Consider the following 21,266-nt stretch of genomic DNA (forward strand, 5'->3'; position numbering starts at 1 on the left):
AAATGTTTGGGTTTTTTGTTTGTTTGTTTTTGTTTTGTTTTACCAGATTGTTCTGTCAAATCACATATGGCAGACCATGCTGGACACAATTCACAGAGTACCGCTAAGGCATAGGGCCACTGAGAAACAGCAAACAGTATGAAGAGGGTGACCAGGAAAAGGTCCAGACACTGTCTCACACTGATTGCTCTGTTTGATGAAGGGACATGGAAGAACAAAGGAAAACACATTGGCTCCTTTTAATATAAAATGAAAAAGGAGTCCTTGGCTTTTACTCCAGAAACTGACTTAAGTGGCATAGCTAGGGAGATATAGACAGACATGAAAAACAGACTGAGCACTTCAGTCATAAATATATGGGATCCTGAGGTGTGGAGGCCATTGTTACAGGAAAAACTGAACCGTACAGACAGCTTCAAGTGAGGAGTTCATTTCTAGGCCCCTTCTTCAGATTCTTAAAGTCTGTGAGTCTTAGACATGCAGGCCTCAAGAAACTTGATGGGGCTGAGGGCTTGTACAATTCCTTATTTGCAAACATCTTAAAGTCACAATTTAATGGATAACTTGAAAACTTTAAAAATAATTTCCAATAAATTCTTAGCACAGGGAAAGGAGCCATGTGTGCACACTCAGAGGTGTGAGATGCGCTGGAATACCAGAGAGCACCCCTTTTTAGAAGGGGGCACAGGTTTACACAATTACAGCTATAATCCTTCACTCAGATCAAATGAAAAGGAAGCAAACAAGAAACCTCCCAGTGTTCAGAGTGTAACAGAAATAGAATGCTAATCTATCACATTTGATTTAAAGGAACCAAAGAAGTCCCCATCTTGATGAATCTTCTGAGAAACATCATTTTAAATGAGTGAATCACCGGGGGGGGGAGGGCGGTTATTTTGTGCAACTTTTACTTGAGTAATTTTTGTGGTCTTTTTACATTCACAGAAATAGGATACTTAAAAATGCTCTTTGTTCCTATCAAATTTTCATGCTTGCAAAAGATTTTTTTAAAAAATTTTATACTAGAAGACTTTTTTTTAAAAAATGTATGCTTATTTTTTTTCTTGAGAGATGATTTTTTATATAATTTTAAGCAAGACAATGCACAGAGAAACCATCTTCACAATAAGTATGTTTTATTATTTATTTATTTGTTTATTTATTTATCTATATATCTATATATTTATTTATGTGACTTGCCTGGAACAACTCTTATAGGCCTTGCGAGAGCTGAGCGAGAAGTGAGATGGCATCTGCCATCCAGCCTGCTGCTCTGTCCCCCATGGCTTAGGTCAATGTACTTTTCCCTGGAGTTAATCTAATGCTTTCATCAATACTAATGCTTTGTGCCCACAGTGAACTTCATGATACAGCAAAGAAAGATTTATTTCCCCACTCTTATAACATTAAGACTACTGAATCAAGTCTTCCTTTATCTTACTTACCTTAGACAAATATTCTCATTTCTCACAATAAGGACACAGGTATTTAATATAGAAATAAATGAATAACAGGGAAGTACTGACAAACCACAATACATTTCATAACAGCACAGGAAAACAAACACACACTGATGACTCAGGCATTTGCTTATCGGGAGGCATCTACTTCTTACTAAGGAAGCCTAAGGAAAATGGAAAATCAAAGCACCAAGAGGAGCAGAATGTAGAAGGAGTCTGTGTGTCTGCTTCCAAAACCAAGGAAAGGCAGGAGAAAAGAAAATCGAATGTGCTCATCAAAGCTACATAAAGTGGGACTCTCACTTGGAAAACTTAAGAGAAACTCCAGCACACCTTGTGCGTTGTACATGCTGATAGAAGGGTTGTTACAGACCGCCGGTTCCCCAAGCAATGTATTATAGGGATTGTTAGTACCATGCGGACGAAGCAGAGCATTGCTTATAAGATGATTAGCCATGGCTCCTGGAGCAGCCCCATAGAAAGACAGAGAAAAAAAAAGGTCAATCAGGCAAATGAGCTTGATAAAAAGAAAGGAAACATTTAGAATGACAACAATTGACATAGTCCTGATTACAGGCAGGCAGCTAAATAGACTAAAATAAAATAAAACAAAATACTGGCACACGCATTTCAACGATGCACATATTTGAGTAAATGGGAAAGAGTTTACAGTGTTGATTAAGCCGTATCTAGGGTACTCTCTTTCCCAAGGTGTATGCAAGAATTCCCATGCTTGTAAAAACTGAAATCAAAATTTAAAAAAAAAAATCAAATCTTGCCATCCATACAAAACATAAAGCTAAAGCCAGACAAAGAAAAGGTTAAAATGCAGAAAGAAAGCTAAAATTAAACAAAGATGTTCCCTCATTCACAGAAACCATTGAGGCTTTTCTTTTTCCACAAAAGTAAAAAAGAACAAAATGCAATAAATATGATTGAACACTCATTTGGAGAGCAGTTGTTGACACAGCAGAAGAATTTGATATTGCGTAAAATTCTATGAAAATATTTTAAATTGCAATAAAATAAAGTACAATTTATTTAGTACACCATAGTAAGCATACTAATCTGATTGAACAAATATGAAAATCATATGTTACTAATTTTAAATAAAGTATCGACTTCATGTTATCAAAGAATATACACACACAGTTACACATATATATTTTCCATTTTCCAACTAGTTGTTCAAACTTTAGAATGCTAAACTAACAGAGTGTTAAGTGTTAGCTAACAGATATTGTTAGTGTCTAGCATATTAGCACTATAGTGACAACCTGCTACCTACAAAATCAATGACCCAAAATGGAAAAGATAAGAGGAATAATTATATTAAATATGTTTAGACTATGTATGAAAATGATATGTTAGGTTGTGATTTATGTCAGATGAAGGGGTAATGCGATTGAGGAAAGACAAACATAAATCTTATCGGGGTAGATTGAGTACATAAGTATATATGAATGAACATATACACTGTAGACTAGAAGGATATATATAATACAGGCTAATTAAATATGAGTATGAACATAATACAAACTGCAGACTGGGAAAATATATTTTTTATAAGTCTATGAGTATTTGCTATTCTACTAATCTAAACCATAGAAAAGCCTTTCAGAAATCAGCAGTAAGAAGCAAAAAAATCAATATTAAAACCAAACAAAATCCATTCAGAAACAGATAGATAATGATAAATAGACTTTTCAAAGAAAAGATTCACAAGGGTTAAGTTCACAGAAGAACTGTGGTTATCCATAGGGGAATGTCTTAAATCACAATAACACTGTATTTGTAAAATGAAAACAGCCTCAGCAGAGAATATAGGGAAGGGAGCAGAGAAACCTGATTGATCACATGCCATGGATAGCAATATAAAATCACAGTTACTCTCGAAAAAGGTTTGGCAGATTCTCATTAAACAAAAAAGTCACCATGTCATCTGGCAACTCCATTCTTGGACACTGATTCCAGAGTAACTGAAATTCATTTTCATGCTATAATTTGTAAATGAAATTCCCAGCAGCAGTATTTCTAATAGCCCCAAACAGGAAAGAGCCTGAATTTCTTTCAACTGATGGCTAATAAGATAGTCAAATAGGCTGCCAAATATCTTACTTACTATGGAAGACTTTTAGGCAATCAAAAAAAGCAATCATTGTATGCTTTACAAACTAGCTAAATTTCTAAAGATTATACTGGGAGAGAAGAGTCAAAGCCCAAATGCTACATACTATGTAATTCCATTTATATAGATGTATATACATATACCTGTATATATACATCTATATTAATCATGTAAAAGGAGAACGGATGAGTGGTTGCTAAGGATCAAAGACAGAATGAGAAAGCAAGGGAATGTGGTCACAAGAGCATATCCTGCAGCCATAGAAATAGGAAACTATTCTGAGTATTGACTGTGATAGTGGCAGAATGACTCTACTTTAGGATAATATTGCACTCAATACATAAACACACAAACACCATTTAGCTACAAATAAAGCTGATGAAATCTGAATAAGTCTGATGCATCATTGCAGATCAATATCCTGGTTGTGATATTCAGATTCACAAGATACTGGCATGCATGATAGCTAGCTCCACATTGTTTTATACAATTACATACAGATGTATATTACCTTCTAATAAAAGTAAACTAGACTTAGTTTGCAAGGCAAAACTCTTCTCCACATATAGGAAGTGTTTTAAATGCAATAAAGGGGCATTTGGCAAACGAGTGTTAATGTTTTTTAAATAGTTAATCTTTGTCTGGTAAGATACTGGTAAACTAACATGTATTTTAACCACAAAAGTTTGAAACTGGAAAATTAATTTAAAGGATCATGTAGCCTGCCAATGCACTAAAGTTGAAAATATCAGATCTTTCAGTAAATAACTCATTGTTTGTCTTCTGGACATCCTGTGTGGAATTTGCATAGAACTCAATCAAATGTATCACTAGTAAGTACTCAGCATTTACTGGCTGGTGTTATTCTGTATGTTCATTTAAACTGTCTCTCATTGTGCAATGTGAGGCCAGCTATAAGTCACAAAATAGGTCTGCCAGAATGTTATTTTTCAATAAAGAACTACACATACAGGGCATTTATTCTTTAAAAGTAAAAGCAATGTGTTATAGTGTCCTTAAGACAAGAGTGGAAATTCTAAAGTGAAAACGCTTATGTTTTGTTTTTTCCATATGTTTATAATTGTGTGACACAATATTTACTCTATAGAATATCTTTAAAACAAACTGTATGAAAGTAATGTCTACTACAGCATGCAATTTATTCCATCACTTTCAAGCCAAGAGGAAAGTGCATATTTTAAATCAAATAATTACCCTTTATAATAATGTTAAGTAAGTATTTAAATAAAAAAATGAAAGATATAACTTAAGGTGAACTAATGTCAAAACAATGTCAAAAAATAGAAAAATACTCAAAATATTTATATCCCTCAAATACACCAAAGGGTAAGGATTTATTCCTGCATCTCTATACCTTCCTCACATATTAGCTAACAGAAATTAATTGGAAAATAAACTAGGGAGAGACCTTTCCACACAATATATTTATTAACTTTATAGAGTGTAAGATGTAGAATGAGGGATTGGAGATGGTTTCATTGATAAAGTACTAGCCATAAAAGCACAAGGATATCAGTTTGGCCCTCAGCCGCCCAAGAGAAAGACCAAATGTGGCTGTGAGTGTTAGCCCTGGGATGTGGAGCAGAAGGCTTTTCTCTGCAGCTGACGGCTTTGGCTTGCTAAATCAGTAAGCTCCAGGATCTATGAGAAACCCAGTCTCAAAACAAGCTCTGAAATCATATATGTACAACTAATATTAAATAGACTTAGCAAGTTGTAGGTATACATTTAAGAATATATACCAACACACACACACACACACACACACACACACACACACACACACACACACGTAATAATGATTAAGGAAATAAAAGCCAAGAATTTAAGAGCTAGCTAGCAAGGTAGGTTGGATAGGGGGGGTTGAAGGGGGAAAATGATGTGAGGGTATTTTAATTTCAAAATTTTTAAATAAAAAAAAATAAAATGCTACAAAAAATATTCCAAAAAGTAGGATAAGTTTTGCACACACCAATTCCTCCCCCACAAAAGATGGAAAATAACAGAGGAAGATTTTTGCTAACTGCTTGCTCTGGCCTATCTTCACATACACACACACACACACACACACACACACACTGTACACACAGCACAAGCGAATATAAAATGTCAAATATTCCTTTATCCTATAACAAAAATAGTTTTTATGCTAATATAAAAATAATCTGTGCAATAAATAACAAACAAACTTGAGAAAATTTTGTATAAACAAGAAATTAATGGCTCACTGTTTAGTTTTTTTCTTATTGTTCATCTTATAAGAAATCCCAGCATACAAGGGGAAAATGATAGATATTTGAAAAGAAAGAATTTCTGAATGAATTCTAGTGAAGCGATTAAAGTTTTTTTTTCCAGATAATCCTTCCGCTGTGCCCTTCCCAGAATAACATTCCATTTCAGTTCTCCAGGTATTTTATTTAATTTTATTTTTTTTTTAAATTCTGGAGTTTACTTTCAAAGCACTTCAGGCAGTAAGGCTATGAATATAGGAAGACAAGCTGAGTTCTAAAGTTGATTTTCATTTCATTTCTATCTATTTTTACTCCGGTCCCACTAAGGAAAGGCTGGCCACACTGGATGAAATTCCTATAGGTATTATAATAAATATTCACTGCATAAAACAAAATTTGGTCTCAGCCACTTCACTCTTGAGAACACTTTCTTACACTTTGGAGCATGTCAGAATCAGTTACTGATCACAAATCATAAGGAATGACACACATGCATCATAGGAGACTCATCTTTACACTATAATCATGAATATACATGAAAATAACTACATATTCTTGAATAAAAATGTATAGCATTTTTTAGTCTTGGGTACAAAAGGCCTTTTTTTCCTGATAAAATGAGAAGAATCACTATCTACAATTCACTTTTCTTTTTTACTGCCTTCGGCCTTTTATAGCTCATGCAGCCTTGGAGACCATGGTTAGTGGTACCCAAGTTGAGTATTACTTCAAGTGAAGGCTGCAGCAGTAAGAACAAGAGTGGTTAATAGCACATAATGACCTACTATTTCACAAACAGCATAAAGACAGAGATTACTCTGGGAATGCGTTGCTATAGAAGAGATGGAAACTATGTTAGTAATCAAATCATTGCTCTGCAGATTCATCTGATGTAAAAATATCACCTCTTCAAAAGCTGTTTGGTGTTTAGAGCAAGCTTACTGAGTTCTATTTATTGACCGGCATCCCCTAAAGGGAGCCATCCTTTATGAAAGGTGAGTATCTCGATCCCACAACCTGCACTCACACGGGGGTAGGCAATTATACTTGAGTGGTTATCAATTGACTGCGCAGAGAGAGACAAACATGGAAACTAAATTAGCTTGTTGCCAATTCTTGAACCTTTTAGGTAAAAAACTACACAGAAGCTGTTGTCTTCCGTCTTTGGGTGCAAAAGTACTTCTGTCTTTTCTCTGAGTCTGCCCTGCCCTGCACCAGTCTCTGGTGAAGCCGGTTTGCTTTTGGCTGTTTCCCCAAGTGATGGAGGTCACTTTGAATTCAGAAACTGTTCTCCAGGAATCTGTCTACCTTGTCTCTTTCTCTTTCCTGGAACTGACTTCTGATTTGTAAACTTCCTTTCCAGCAGCTGTGAAATCGCTGACGACGTCCAAGAAGTTCAGTGTTTACAGACCATCTGTCACTGTTTTTTTAGCTGAAAAGTTAAGCCTACCAGTTAGTTAGTTTGGAGACACAAATAAGTTGGTCTTCCTGGGGATGGGAGCGAGCTAACTGTGTGTGTAAAAGTGTTTAAGTGGCGCTTTATTTTTTACAGTGTCAGGTAAAACTAGATGCCGAAGTTTTATCTGCATGTGACGTATGTGGAGCTCAATAAAACCAACAACAAAAAATAGTTTCTGCTTAGTTATTGAAAAAGTGATAAGAGATTGATGCTGTCTACGAAAAGTGAAAGCGGTTTTGAATAGTTTTTTAAAAGGGTGATTTATTTTTATTTTATGGGTATAAGTGTTTGTCTGCATGTAAATATGAATATCACATGCACACCCATGCATATTTGGTTTCTCCAAAAGCCAAAAGAGGCCGGAAGACTCCCTGGACCTGGAGTTATAGGTAGTTGTGAGCCACCATGTCGGTGCCAAGAAACAAATCTGGGTCCTCTAGAAGATCAGAAAGTGCCCTTAACCACCGAGTCATCTCTCTAGAATGAATTTGGAATAATCTTCAAAGTGTGCTCGTTGGCCAATTTCTGATGGCATTTTTCTTGTTTGCTTCTAATATAACAATGGGTACACTTACTACTCAAATTGTTCAGGCAGAAATAAACAATTATAGAATTATGTGTTGTGATAAAATATTCCTCAAATGCTAATTTTGGTAGTAACAACAATGTTCCCAAACAATCAAAACCAAAGTAGCTGCCACAATTCAAAGACGGAAAAAAAAAATTGAAATTAGGCTAAGAATAAAGTAGCTATCTAAAAATGCCCTTGCCTTAATCTGAATTCTGGTTATTACCTCCTCATACCTGTATACTTGCTGCAGAAATGAGATTTAGTTGTCTAGCAAAATATGAAAAGGATTTAAGGTTGAATTTTAACATATGCATAGTAATCCAGAAAGTGCCCCTCCTTCAAGCCTTTTATTTCTGATGCAAGAAAGATGAACAGCAAATAGGGTTTTCATGTTCTATGTGGAACAATTCGGAGAAGTTGCTCTTAATGGTTATTTAGACAATCAGAACCTAAAACCTTGGAAAAAATAATCATTTTAAAAGGGTACTTTATTTTTTTCTTTATGAATTCCTGAAGATGGAGACCGATAACAATGACTTTTGAACGAGTGAACTTCAAATGGTAGGATAGGAAGCCCTGTCATGTCAATAGGCAGTTTTCCCACTGAACATATCATCTCTTTCCTTCCTGCAATGGAGTACGTGTTCTGGTATCAGGACACTGGATGACACTGTACCCTGGGCTGTTCCATGTGATGACTGTAACTGAGACTAGAAATCTAAGACAGATCAGTATGCTTTCAAACTGTGAAGCAGGAGACAGATCTGAGACAAGATGAAAGTCTGGATCTCTCTTGAATGCCTATTTATCATTCAGAGAAATATTTCAAACAGCATTTCTTCTTGACAGCAAGCTAACAAAAGTATTCCAATAAGCTCTTAAAATAACTTGATTGCTATTCTGCACTGTGCCTCACACTTCTGATTTTAATGTGCTTATATTTTTATTTGATCACCAAATTTGGAGGGCCAAAAATTTTGTGACTTAAAGTTTAATGATTCAATAAAATAAGAGAATATAACTCTTCCCCAGGAACCACAGAACAATAAACGTCAGTGTTCAGCCTCTCATGATTTATATGAGGATGATGAATATTCTGTTTATCCTAACCAGTTTTACCATAATAATTCTTTTCTTTCACTCATCTTCCATTCTGTTCTTTGCGATTCTATCTTGTTTGAAGATATAGTTTTTGGGTTCAAGGACAAACATGACATTGGTAGTCTCACTTACAGATAATTAAATCAGTGACAATCAAGCGTTTTTAGGATCCCTTCCAATCCAAAAAGTTTTGAACAGGATATAAGTTTGATCCTTCTATTTAGGATCTAATTATATATTAGTTCACTAATTTTCTCCCACATACTCTTCAATTATTTTATATTAAGCTATAATAAAAGTATAAGAAGGTAGATTTTTAAGAACCTTCTAAATCCAGAGAAATGATCCAAAGACATTGTCTATCTTAAATCTTTTTTTACTTATTTTACTTTTCTTCATAACAAAGTAATAACTGTACCCTTTCTCCCCACCTACAAGAAGACAATGTGATCATTAACCATTTCAATTCTGTAAGCTTATGGTATAGAATAGATAGATAGTTTTTATATATTCAAGATGAAGTCATTTATTAAGAAAACAACTAATGCAATCTGCCCTACTCCCTTAAAATTGTATAAAATAACTAGCAAGTTCCTATTTTAAATATTTTATTTCCAACAATAAATGAAGTTTCAAGGTGTCAAAGAAGCAATATTTTGTTGAAAGTCAATAGCTCATTTGTCATTTTTTCTAAAGTCATAAATTGAACACCTGACATCTTGATTTATCACACTATGCACTTTTAATAGCCAACAAGTTTGCTATTAAATTTTAATCAACCTGCCTATTAAATTTCATTCAAATGGTTTGGAGATACTTCGGCTTCTTTTAATAGCTAATTCATTTGCTGGGAATCTATTACGATGGATTTCAATGACACATTTCCAAAGTAGAGAATGGCTTATTGTTAGTTTGATATAAAATGAAGGACCCTGCATGCCGAGTACCCTCTTCTTTAATACCGCAGTTCATACTTTGGGTTATATCATGTCTCAGCCCTTTTATTTTGTCTTAATTAGTGATGTCCAGACCAGTCAGGCTTTCTGTGCCCAATATTTAGAAGTCCCTGGGTCAATGTGTGCATTACGTCTACATCACAACACATCACTCGGACACTGTCAGAGGTGTTCATATCAGGTCACATCCCCTGGAGCAACACAGTTGGTCAAATTCTTGCTGACACCTAGTGGAGTCAGACTTGCAATTTGGTGGCTCCTGTCACTGCCGTCCTCTGTAATCCACATTTCTAGACATGTCTCTGATCATAAAACTTGTTTTCCTAAGCTGTTTTTCTGGTTTTTGGTCTGTTTGTTCTGGTTTTATGTTTTGCCTTTGCTTCTAAATTAATGAATTTTATTTATTGACGTGTGGCTATCCTTATATAATCTGGGCATTAACCTCTTTCATATATGCTATCTATGTTTTATTTTCACATTTCTCTTTTATATATACCATTTCTGTATTGTAAATCTAAAAAAAAAAACCTGTGCTTTCTTCTAAAGATTTTAAAATTCAGGGTTTTTTTCTCATTAGCTATGTTTTACACGTTATCAGCAATACAGTGAACATGTTGCTGATGAAGAAATTGATGTGTTATTTAGTGATGGCTTCAAAAACTAACGGGAAAAGCATTGCATCACAGAGTCTGGAGACTTGAGCCACCAGTGGTGGGACTGGAACTCAGAATTTTCCATGAAACTTGCTGATAGCAGAGGAAGTAGCGGCTCTGTAGATGTGATGAACCTATGGTCCTTTTTTAGGGTCTTCCCTTTTGTTTTATTCTGTTTCAGTTAATTTCATTACCTCTGAGAGGAAATGTTAGTGGGTAGTCCTGACTGCCACTCACAATTCTTTTGGTTTGGACACCTCATTGATGAGCTAACAGGTGTTTCCTTCCGTGCCAGTCAGTCATTCACTTCTAAGCCTCACGTTTTGTGGTCAAAGCTTGTATTTGCCTGTTCTATTTAGCTGCAAATTAGGATCGAGCACTTAAAAAAGAGCCCACTGAGGCTGGAGTTAACAGAGTGACGTTTCTTAACCACAGAAAGCAGCAGAAAGCCTGAGTTCCTTCTGAATAAAAAATAACTTAGTAAAAAAAATATCTGATTTTAGTATTTGTACATAGTGAACTGATTCATTTTCTGTAAGTAAAATTGTTGATAATCTGCAAATGGCATGTAGTTAATCTCAAAGATTTAACTTGAAATTGCATATTTTTGCCAAACGAAACTTAGGAAACAGTGAACTATCACTTCTTAGTAACACAAAAGTCTACCAAAATCAAAAACATAAGACTTCCAGTATAACTCCCTTTTTTTGGCATTTTAAACATATTATGTAACATATAAAATCACTTGCAAAAGGTCCACTCTGAATAAAACCTGAACTATAAAACTAAAAGCAATACAATGCATGAAATGTATATCTAAAAAAATAAAATATTCTGTCTTGTACGTGGATTCTGAATTTCAATGTAGATATGTCAGTGTAGGCAGAGGCTACCAAACTAAAGAAGGGACAATGAGGGAGGGAAAGAGGTTTTGAAGGTGGGAGCGAAATGTGACAGGAACTCGGGGTGGCATGATCCAAGGCACAGGTCATGGGTTAGATGAGGAAGTAATTAAATTAAAGGAAAACAATTCTTTTTGAAAATGGCTATAATGAAATCTGATATTGTGTATGACAATTTTCAAAAGTATGCCTGACTTAAGAATTGAAGAAAGAGGAGAATTTTAACTCTTCAATTATGGAGGCTTGTGGTACATACTACCATAAACCCACTATGTTCTGTTTAGACTGAAAATCTAACAAAAAAATACTGTTTCTACTTTTTTTTTTTTTTTGGACAGGGTTTCTCTGTAGTTTCGAAGCGTGTCCTGGAACTAGTTCTTGTAGACCATGCTGGCCTTGAACTAACTCACAGATATCTACCTGCCCCTGCCTTCTGAGTGCTGGGATTAAAGGAGAGCACCACCGCCACCTGACCTGCTTCTATTTCTTTAAAACAAAACTGATTCTCTTCCTTCACTCCTTATATCCTCTCTAATCTTTCTTAATGCACAAACGACCTCCTGTGGTTACACATTCCCTTCTATAATACTGGGCAATGTGTTATAAATTAGCCACACTTTTAGGATGAAGAATTATGAAAAAACATGATGAAAATATTCGTCATAGAATCTATTAAACATTTACTTGGTAGACTGAAAGTTAGACTGAGCTAGTGAAAATGTAAACCTTTGTTTACAAAAAAAACATTTTAACTGGATACAGTCTAATTATAGGCATAACAATTTATTCTTTTTCTAGTAAGTATTTTTCCTAATCAGATGTCACCTTTCACATACTAATTTGTGATGTGCTAGAGTTAATCCCTGTTTACTTCAAAATTATGCCTAGTTCTCATTTTGGGTAATTAAAAATAAAGGTCACTTAGAAATACATTCTTGAAAGAAATATATTTATTGTAATCTGTGGTAGGCAGAAGCTTCTGGAAGAAAGTAGGTCTGGGACCATGCTCTGCTCTGGCTGTTGCCTGTCTTCTGTTTCTAGGTGTCCTGCGGTAAACCGCTTTACCCTTTGTCATGTCCTCCCACAATGCTGAGGTCTGTCACGGGCTTGAAATCAATGGAGCCAGTTTACTTTGAATGGCAACCTCCGAAACCATAAACCCAAATCCATCTCTACTGTTCCTTTGGATGTTGCACCATAACAATGAAAAGTTACCACAGAATTTATGGGTGTGTTGTTTCCTTTAAATAAAAGAATGCCTCCATTTCCTATGTGAATTCTCCACATAGCTAAAAAAAAATGATTAAGACAAACAAAAAACTCATATTATGCCTTTAGAAAAATCTGTTGAATGCAGTAACATTTCAAATATAAGTAAAGAGGCTATGCGGCACTTATATTAACAACTTAGCAAACTTTGGTGGGATTTTAGTACAGGAGAGAAAGGGATAGTGCAGTAAGCTGAGTAGCCACTGGTAGAGAATTCCCCTCATAATGGGTCTATGAAAGCTTTAAGTAATATAATAATCACAACAAATACAAACCGCTCGCTATTGTATACTTTCTCCAGGGGACTGGATTATATGAAGGAGCTATATTACAGGGCGAAGGTGAAGAAGAGGGGAAAGGGTGCTGAGGAACTGCTCAGAATCATGTTCTCTCTTGCTTCTGCCAGGAAGTTAAAACAGGTAGTTTTACTCCTGTTTGAAATGGGTCTGTGATGTATTGCCTTTGGCCAGTGGAGTGGAGGGGTGTTCACCTCTGGCCTCCCTAAGCTAGGAATCAGAGTAATACTGGGACTCTTTTGTTTGACTCAGTTTCTCACCTTTAAAATCTGTAGTTTTGCTGCACTTGATTATTTTTATAACAGAAAATTGCTTTCTAACAGAGAATTCTTTATTTTATTGTACACTTTTAGGTTCTTATTGATGACATACACAAAAAAAGAAACTGACATAGAATGTCCTTGTCCCCATAGTAATAGAAATGACAAAAATCCTAAAATAAATATATTAGTAGAGTTATGCCCCAGAATACTCATTTGCTCCTTATAATGCTTAGTGTGTTAAGCATTCTGTTCTGATTTATGAAGCTATGCTACCCACTATAAGCAGATTATTAAATCGTTTTGCAAACTTCAAAAGTCGATGTCAGATTATATTAGTAGCTGGTTAATATTTACAGTGAGTGATTTTATAATCCCTTGGAACAGCAAGGCTTTGGGGCACTATCACTTATTTTATGCACATAAATCAAATCATATTTACTGATATTAATAAAGTGCACCAAGTGCATGTGTTGTTTTACCCTAGTAACTTTAATTTATATAAATCATTAATCACAGTCAAACACCCCTTACATTTGTTCATTTGCATTTACTTTAAAAGCATAAAAACAAAATATGTTTAGAAGCCTGCATATTAATGAGGTAGCAGGTGATTTATTGCGAAGCTGCTTCTGCTCCAGTGGCCAACCTCCTGAGAAAGACAATACGGGCTCTTAGAAGACATGAGTTAAAAACAGGTCGAGTCACTTCCCTGCTCTGCTACAAAATGGTTATTTAGCAGGGCTAGCTGAATTGAAGTAGTGTTTCCTAAGCTCCTAGGTGGTAGTGTAGGGCTTGGAAGTAAACAGGAGACAGTATTTGCCTCTATCATGGGATAAGAAAGGAAGAGATACATTATCTTTACTTGGTTGATACTAAAATGTAGCTCTAAAACCAAATAGAGAGTAGGAATAGCTAGATGTAATTTACATTTTTTTAGAATTTAGAACAGACTATTCAGCATAATTATTGACTTGTTTATTTTCTATTTATTTATTTATGTATTTGCTGGCTAGCCTCAAGCTAGTATCCTTTTAGGTAAATTAACACATTTTACTTGGCATTTATGGAACTGACTCATTCACCCCATCCTTTTCTGGGTAATAAAAAGGAAAAGAAACCCTGAGCAATAAACAGGGAATTTTAAAGTCTAGTTCCTTGAGACACTGGCAAGAATTAGTTTTCATTCCATTTAGATACTTATTCCATGGACTGTGAGAGAAGAATCCTTTTGCCAGAAGTCACTGAATTAAATGGCGTAAAACTACCGTGAGAGGTAACAGAATTAGTACTTGCAAATGTCTCCCTGGTGGCAATCTTTCCCCCATTTCACCAGCAAATGCTGCTAGCAGGTCAGTCCAGCTTTGAACAGGCTTGTAGCTATGTTCTTACAAATCTATGAACATAAAAAGGGTGTTATGGGACATCATAGATTTACTGACTACATACATGTATTAAGAATGTGTGCAGATTGATACAACTCTGGACCCCCAAAAGAAGAATCTATATGCAAGGGCTACACATGTAATCAGCATTCTTTCCACATGAAACAATTCAATATGGCTTCAATAACTGTAGCTCTCTGCTCAGGTCTCCACATAAAACACTTAGTTCTTATTAACTTGTGTGGTGGGTTGACAAAACTGAGGTATAAAAAATAAGGGAGAACTAGGAACCTAGGACACTAGCCAAGTCATTTCTCTGTAAGGGAAAAAAAGTCTTTTTCTTTCTAATTCCGAAGAACCTTGCTTTTGAAATTACTATTGGCCAGAGTTAGGCTTGGGGGCCCCACCACATTGGAGGAGCCAGCTTGAAGATCTTGGTTATAAAGAAAAATGTTTGAACTCAATTAAATAAACAGAAGAAAAACTTAGTGTAATGAGAGTTCCAGAGCAGAGCTGGGAAGCAGGAGGTGTGAATGAGAAGATGACTTCACTCCCTTCCTACTAGTGCCAGCCTGCAAGGGTGAAGAGCAACTTTACTTCTTTGGAAATAGCCATGGGAGAAGCTGGGGATGAACAGGGTCTCGTAGCCTTCCAAAACAAAATAGTAAATATTTAAGTAAAGCAGTAAGCAAAGCCTCTAGCTGCCAATCAAGTCTGTGGAAACGCTGGCCTCTCTTAGAGTTACACTTGGCTGGACCCCTATGCCCACCATACAGCTTGTCTAAAGGTTCCTCTCCCAGTTGGGATAGTGCCATGAGAAATGTTACTTTGGTAGTGCTACTGGCTGCAAGAATCACAGATTTGCCTGGGTGTGGAACACAATGCTGAGCACATGGGGAAGAGAAGAGAGAAAGAAATTTTGAGATTTTTAGGGAATATTTATGGGAAAAAAAGTCATGAATACAGATAGTTGAAATACATACCTACATGAACATTATAAAAGAACTGGTGGCCAAACAATAGCCTTTCAAAGTTAAGACTTTACATTGAAAAATTAGCAATACAATTTTTAGGTTTTTATATAACACCTGGAAATAAAGTCCAAATAGCAGTCAAGTTTGTTATAATGGGAAATTTAAAAAGATAACCTGGTATAGTCAATATATACAATGCAACAAGTTGATTAAGAAAAGACCATCTCAGATGGAAAAACAAAGAAATTAACAAAACCCAAACACCAACAAAAAAATAGTAAAAATGTCTCTGCTCTATAGGACAGACTCCTCATTCTTAACAGATCCTAAATTACTGTGAATGTTTGAAAGAATATAGGATAAGACATGTAAATTTATAAAATGACACTCCTCTGACATAATGTGCAGTGATATGATTTGAAAGAAAACCTAAGGTAAAATTAAAAAAAAAAAAACATAGCTTGTAGTTTCCAAAATTCAGTACTCTTAAAGCAAATAAATAAATAAATGTGCAAATCTAAGTAAGATATGGATTTAGAATTTTTAAATTTTACAGCTGGATCTAAGAATGAGTGGGAGGTTAGAATATATGAAGATGCAAAGATGTAGTATCTATGATGCTTATTTTAATGGCAGAGGATAGAATCTGTAGAGTACACAGATGTGATTTACTGTATTGCTGAGGTGACTGACGTGTTTATCTGGAAATATGAATCTTGGATGTCACATACCTAAATATGTTACACACGCCTGAATGCAGGGAAGATATGATCCTGGGGAATAAGACAAGATTAAAGAAGGAGGTTAAAGACTATCTTTAGATATAGAAAAAGAAGAAATAAAATTTCAAATTATTCTAATAATTTGGGGATTTTAAAAAAAATAATGGATGAACTGGTGAAGGTCATCCACGGCTCTGTTTCTAGTGCAGATGCTATTTGGTAGTTGATGAATATGGGGGCGAGGGAGAGCCACTTCTCTTTAACAGTGTGACCTCTTGAAGGTCGTTTCATGCCTCTAAGGATAATCCCATACCCATGAGCATATGATCAGTATTAACTGGAGTCTGTAAATTAAAATAATAAAAATAAATAAATAAATAATCGAAAGACATAAACTTAAGGGAAGATGTGACAGGTGGTCCTGGAGAGAGGTGGGAGGGGAATGAGGGATCTGATTGAGATTCATTGTTTACATGCATGGAAATTCAAAGAAAAAAGTAGATGAAAATAAACTGAAGAATTCCTCAGTTGGGATATTTTTGGGGGGTGTCACAGGAAAATTAATACAGGAAATGAAGAAAAGCCCTGTGACTTCCAGCACCACGAATATTGTGATTTAAAGGAAGACTATATACCTTGAAAAAGATCACAACCCAAACACATGCCAAATCGAACACTCATGTTCACCCTTTCCCCTAGCTCATTACCAAAGTAACTTATTCATGTTATAAAAATTTTAGACTCTGCAATTAACAGCTTCATTAAATATCTTCAGAATAAGAATGTTAATGAATAGACTAACATATAAAATCAGCCAATAGAAAATATATTTATTTTTAATTTATTTTGAATTGGCCCAGTCATGCTTAGATCACTGCATTCAAGATTGATGAAATTTGAGGGAACTGGTGAGAAAGAAATAAAAATTGATATTATGTAACGGGTTTGCCTATGTGTTTGATTTTAATGTCACAAAAATAGCTCAGTAAAGCATTTTTTACTAAACTTAAATAGTATAGTGTCTTTACACTAAATCTGATCACATCACTAGCTAAAAAATAATAATTACCATAGTGTGTCCTCACAATAGGCCAAAAGACTACATATCGTTAAAATCCTATTGTCTCAGCTTTTCTAAACAAAAATTCTCTCATGGCTGCGGTGATCTCTGGACTCTAGATACTTTGTCAGGATCTTACTGAAAAAGCTAGTTTTCTTTATAGGATCAAAACCTCTACGAATGGCATCATTCAACAGCAAAGAACATTGGTCATACAGGCAGCAAATTAATGTCAAGGTCATGAGGCATGAGTGATGACTTATGAAAGAAAGTGAGGAAATACTGAGATTTCCACACATTTTCATGAAGAAAACGTGGGAGGGACTTTCTAAGTGGGCATAAGCTAGCAAATAAAAAGTTGAGAATGAACAAAGTAAGAATGGAGCTGTTCCATTTTAAAACCTTTTCTTGGGTTTGGATGAATGTTCCCACTCTTTTTCCTTGTAATAATGTAATACAGGTGATTTGAAGTCATCACTGTTTACAGTTGCTGTTTCAATGACTCAAACACATCCAAACCTTAACAAGGTTAGTGTAAACCATGCATATTGGCATCAAGCTCAACTCGCATACCATTTGTCCTCCCACATTATTCGTAACTATATGAGTACGAAACCATTTATATGAGGCTATCTGGAGCAACATCCAGAGTTCATAATGATAAAGCAAAATAGCTGCATAATCTGCTTCTAAGTAGCATTGCAAAACTGGCTGAGAAGAGACTGATCAACTTGTTTGACATTAAGACAAGAACAATGGTAGTATCAAAAGTAATTTATTTCATAAAACTGTGAGCTTCAGGGATAAAACTGTGATGTAAGTGCTTTCCGACACTCACTTCAAACTGTATTCACTCATTTCTATGGCAGGTCAGTTATTTCTCATCTCCCTCTTCTCTCTCTCTCCTCCTCCCTCCCTCTGTCTCTCTCTCTCTCTCAGACACACATACACACTGACATGCACACTCACGTGCACATATAAACACAAGAGAGAGACAGAGAAACAGAGAGAGATACATATAGATTGATTTTTCACAAACAAAATGGCAAATTATGTTAACTTGATTTCAAAGCCTAAATGGTGATTTTGGAGCATCTCATCCACGAGTATTATATGAACACCCCCTCCCCATTCATAAAACATTATAAGCGTCTTTTTCACTCTAGAGCTTTAAACATCCAAGATTATCTGGATATATGTCTTGATACTGAGGTTACATTAATTTTATCTTATCTTGCCTCAACTATGTATTAGACAATATATTTTACTTCCACAAAGATGATGAAATCACCTTATACCTGGGACAATTGGAACTCTATGATGCTTAGCAGACTATATAACCATATAATTGCCCATCTTGACTGCTTCCTGTGAGGCCTAACAACTCACCAGTTTATAAGAGTGGCAGATGATTAGGAAATGAAGTTTCTCGTTCTATAATTTCTCTCATAAAAGATTTCCTGCGAATTCAGTACTAAAAGTAATCTACAAATAATGGAATAGAATGCTGCACTCACCAATGCTCAAACCCTTAACAATATTTCCAGTACAAAGAACATATATATGTAGCAATGCATTTAAGACGTTCCTACATTCTTCAGAAAAGCAAGAACTATGAAACATCATTCCTAACTACCTCTGTTGAGTGACGCAGAGCTGTTTATGTCTCCAGTGATGAAGGATGACTCCGACTGCTTTCGGACAGTATCATTCCACATTCTCCGAATTCGGCTCTGTATTGAGTAGGAAGAAGGAGGCAGACTCGTGAGAAAGTGACTTTCCGCACACATTTTAAAATTTCTTTGAAAGCCATATGAGGTCTCTGGTCCTAGCATCCAGCAAAGAAACATTTCTCTACACTTGCAAAACAGTGGCATGAGAACATCAGGAATGAAATTAGTGATGCTATTTTCTTGTTATTAGCCATTTTTATTGATGCCCAGGCCATAACAATTAAAACTTGGACAATGGAAAAGGCAAAGTACTCTATCAGCGTAACAACATTAAACACACACAGATGCGTACTTTAGAAAACTTTAGTTTCAAATGTAAAGCAAATAAAAAAATTCAGACTCTCATAAGAGTGTAGTAACAAAAGAATATTATTGAAATGCTACAAAAGGTACATTTTCCAGAGGTTTTTCCAGGAAACCAATGACACTTCAGAGATTACATACCTCCTGGCTTTTCTTTTGAGGAGTTAAAGTAGGTATCTCAGCTGTATTCATCACTTCACAGTAGGAAGCTTTTAGAGATACCTGAAAAGTCTTCCATTATGATTTTTATTTCTAAATTCAAATATCTAAGAGGCAGATCACTCACAAAGGAAGTTTTAGTCTGGGGGAGAAGTTTTCTCTTTTACCGTGTTTTGCTATTTTATTAAATTAGTGATCAAAACATATTGATCTTCTGAGGAGTAAACAACGTACTTCCAGAGGCTGTTCCAGATAGAAACGGCTTAATAAGAAACGTTAGTGCTACTAATAGTGGCCTCAAACTCACAAGCTAGCCATGTTCCTGCTAGTTTGAATAGTAGCAGTGATTAGTCTTAGAATATCTGACAATTGTGTAGGTCTTAAAATTCGGTGAGAAGTGTTCAGCCATGTTGGTATATAACACTGATCTGAGAGAATAATGGAGTGCAGACACATGCATATACAGCAAAACTCAACATCTTTGACGACATCAGGGCATGTCTTAGAATATGGAGGTGAAAGAAACAATTGCATAATACTCATACAATAAGATATCACTTTACTTAAAGGGATAACAAAGGACATAATGTAGAAGAAGAAGAGACAATGATAATAAGTCAATGAAATAAATTCAGATTTGGTGAGAGACATAAAGATGGTTTAGGGAGATGTCACTCAGGGGAGAAACACACTGGGGACACTTTGTTTCCCATTCTAAATGTTGGATCAAAGGGGGTTCATTCATTTAATATGCCTCACAGCTTCATATTTATTATGCACATGCTTTTCTTTTTAAAAAGTTATATCTTAAAAAGTGAATACATCCACATACAATATAATAAATCAGGAAAGATAAATAACAAAGGTATCACAGGTTGATCAAAGTGAGTAGAACATTTTCTTGTTCTATAGTATAAAATCGCCCTGCATATAGTCCTATAAATTGATGTTTTATAAGATTCCCATATTATTAATTTTTTGTAAGTTATAGTCAGCAGGAAGTAAGTAAATGATACCTGGAGGTGAGGAGGCCTCTGACTCTTGGTTTTGACAGCCACACCCCTCCAAAACTACAGTTACTATATAATATTTATTACATATGGATAATATCTTATCTCTTCATCCCTTCAGCTTTTCAAAACAATCAAAATAAAATCTAAATTTGCATACACTCACCAGCACATTGGGATGCACCACCTGCACTCTCCTATGTCTTTATCTTTCCTGGTTCCTCAGAACGTCAGGTTTCCCCAATCTTTCCGAGAATTTTGGTAGCTACCTAATAATATTCTTTCTATTCCTGAATTTGCCAGTTTCCTTGGCCTCAAGTTTTCTCCCAACATGAACTATGCTTTCCTAAAATCCCTTATCTGATAAAGAATACTGTTTAGACGTTGATATAAATAACCACCTCAAAAGAGACCTTTCTCCACGACTGGAACTGTGAGACTTCTGGGGACTTCACATGACTTATTTTTCTCCCCAGCAGCTTTCAACCTTGAATTGCATTGCGGTCTGTCTGCTAATAAATTCTTTTTAAAAAAAATTTATTTATTTAATATATACAATATTCTGTCTGTGTGTATGCCTGCAGGCCAGAAGAGGGCACCAAACCTCATTACA

The 21,266-nt window shown here is 35.4% G+C and overlaps 1 protein-coding gene across 27 annotated transcripts in view; it reads right to left on the reverse strand.

Moving 5' to 3' along the window:
- Adgrl3 (adhesion G protein-coupled receptor L3) overlaps positions 1-21,266 on the reverse strand; it is a 734,954-nt gene that overhangs the window by 34,578 nt on the left and 679,110 nt on the right. For 13 of the 27 annotated variants that reach the window (XM_075942854.1, XM_075942855.1, XM_075942853.1 and 10 more), the window contains 2 exons: positions 19,085-19,181; positions 1,794-1,922 (listed from right to left, as the gene is read on the reverse strand). In XM_075942854.1, the coding sequence (XP_075798969.1) occupies positions 1,794-1,922; positions 19,085-19,181 (226 nt within the window). Of the gene's footprint in view, positions 1-1,793; positions 1,923-16,397; positions 16,440-19,084; positions 19,182-21,266 lie in introns of all 27 variants that reach the window. The other 14 variants (XM_075942857.1, XM_075942861.1, XM_075942859.1 and 11 more) reach the window with 2 other exon arrangements.

The sequence above is a fragment of the Microtus pennsylvanicus genome, chromosome 12, assembly GCF_037038515.1.
Source record: "Microtus pennsylvanicus isolate mMicPen1 chromosome 12, mMicPen1.hap1, whole genome shotgun sequence".
Lineage (NCBI taxonomy): Eukaryota > Metazoa > Chordata > Mammalia > Rodentia > Cricetidae > Microtus > Microtus pennsylvanicus.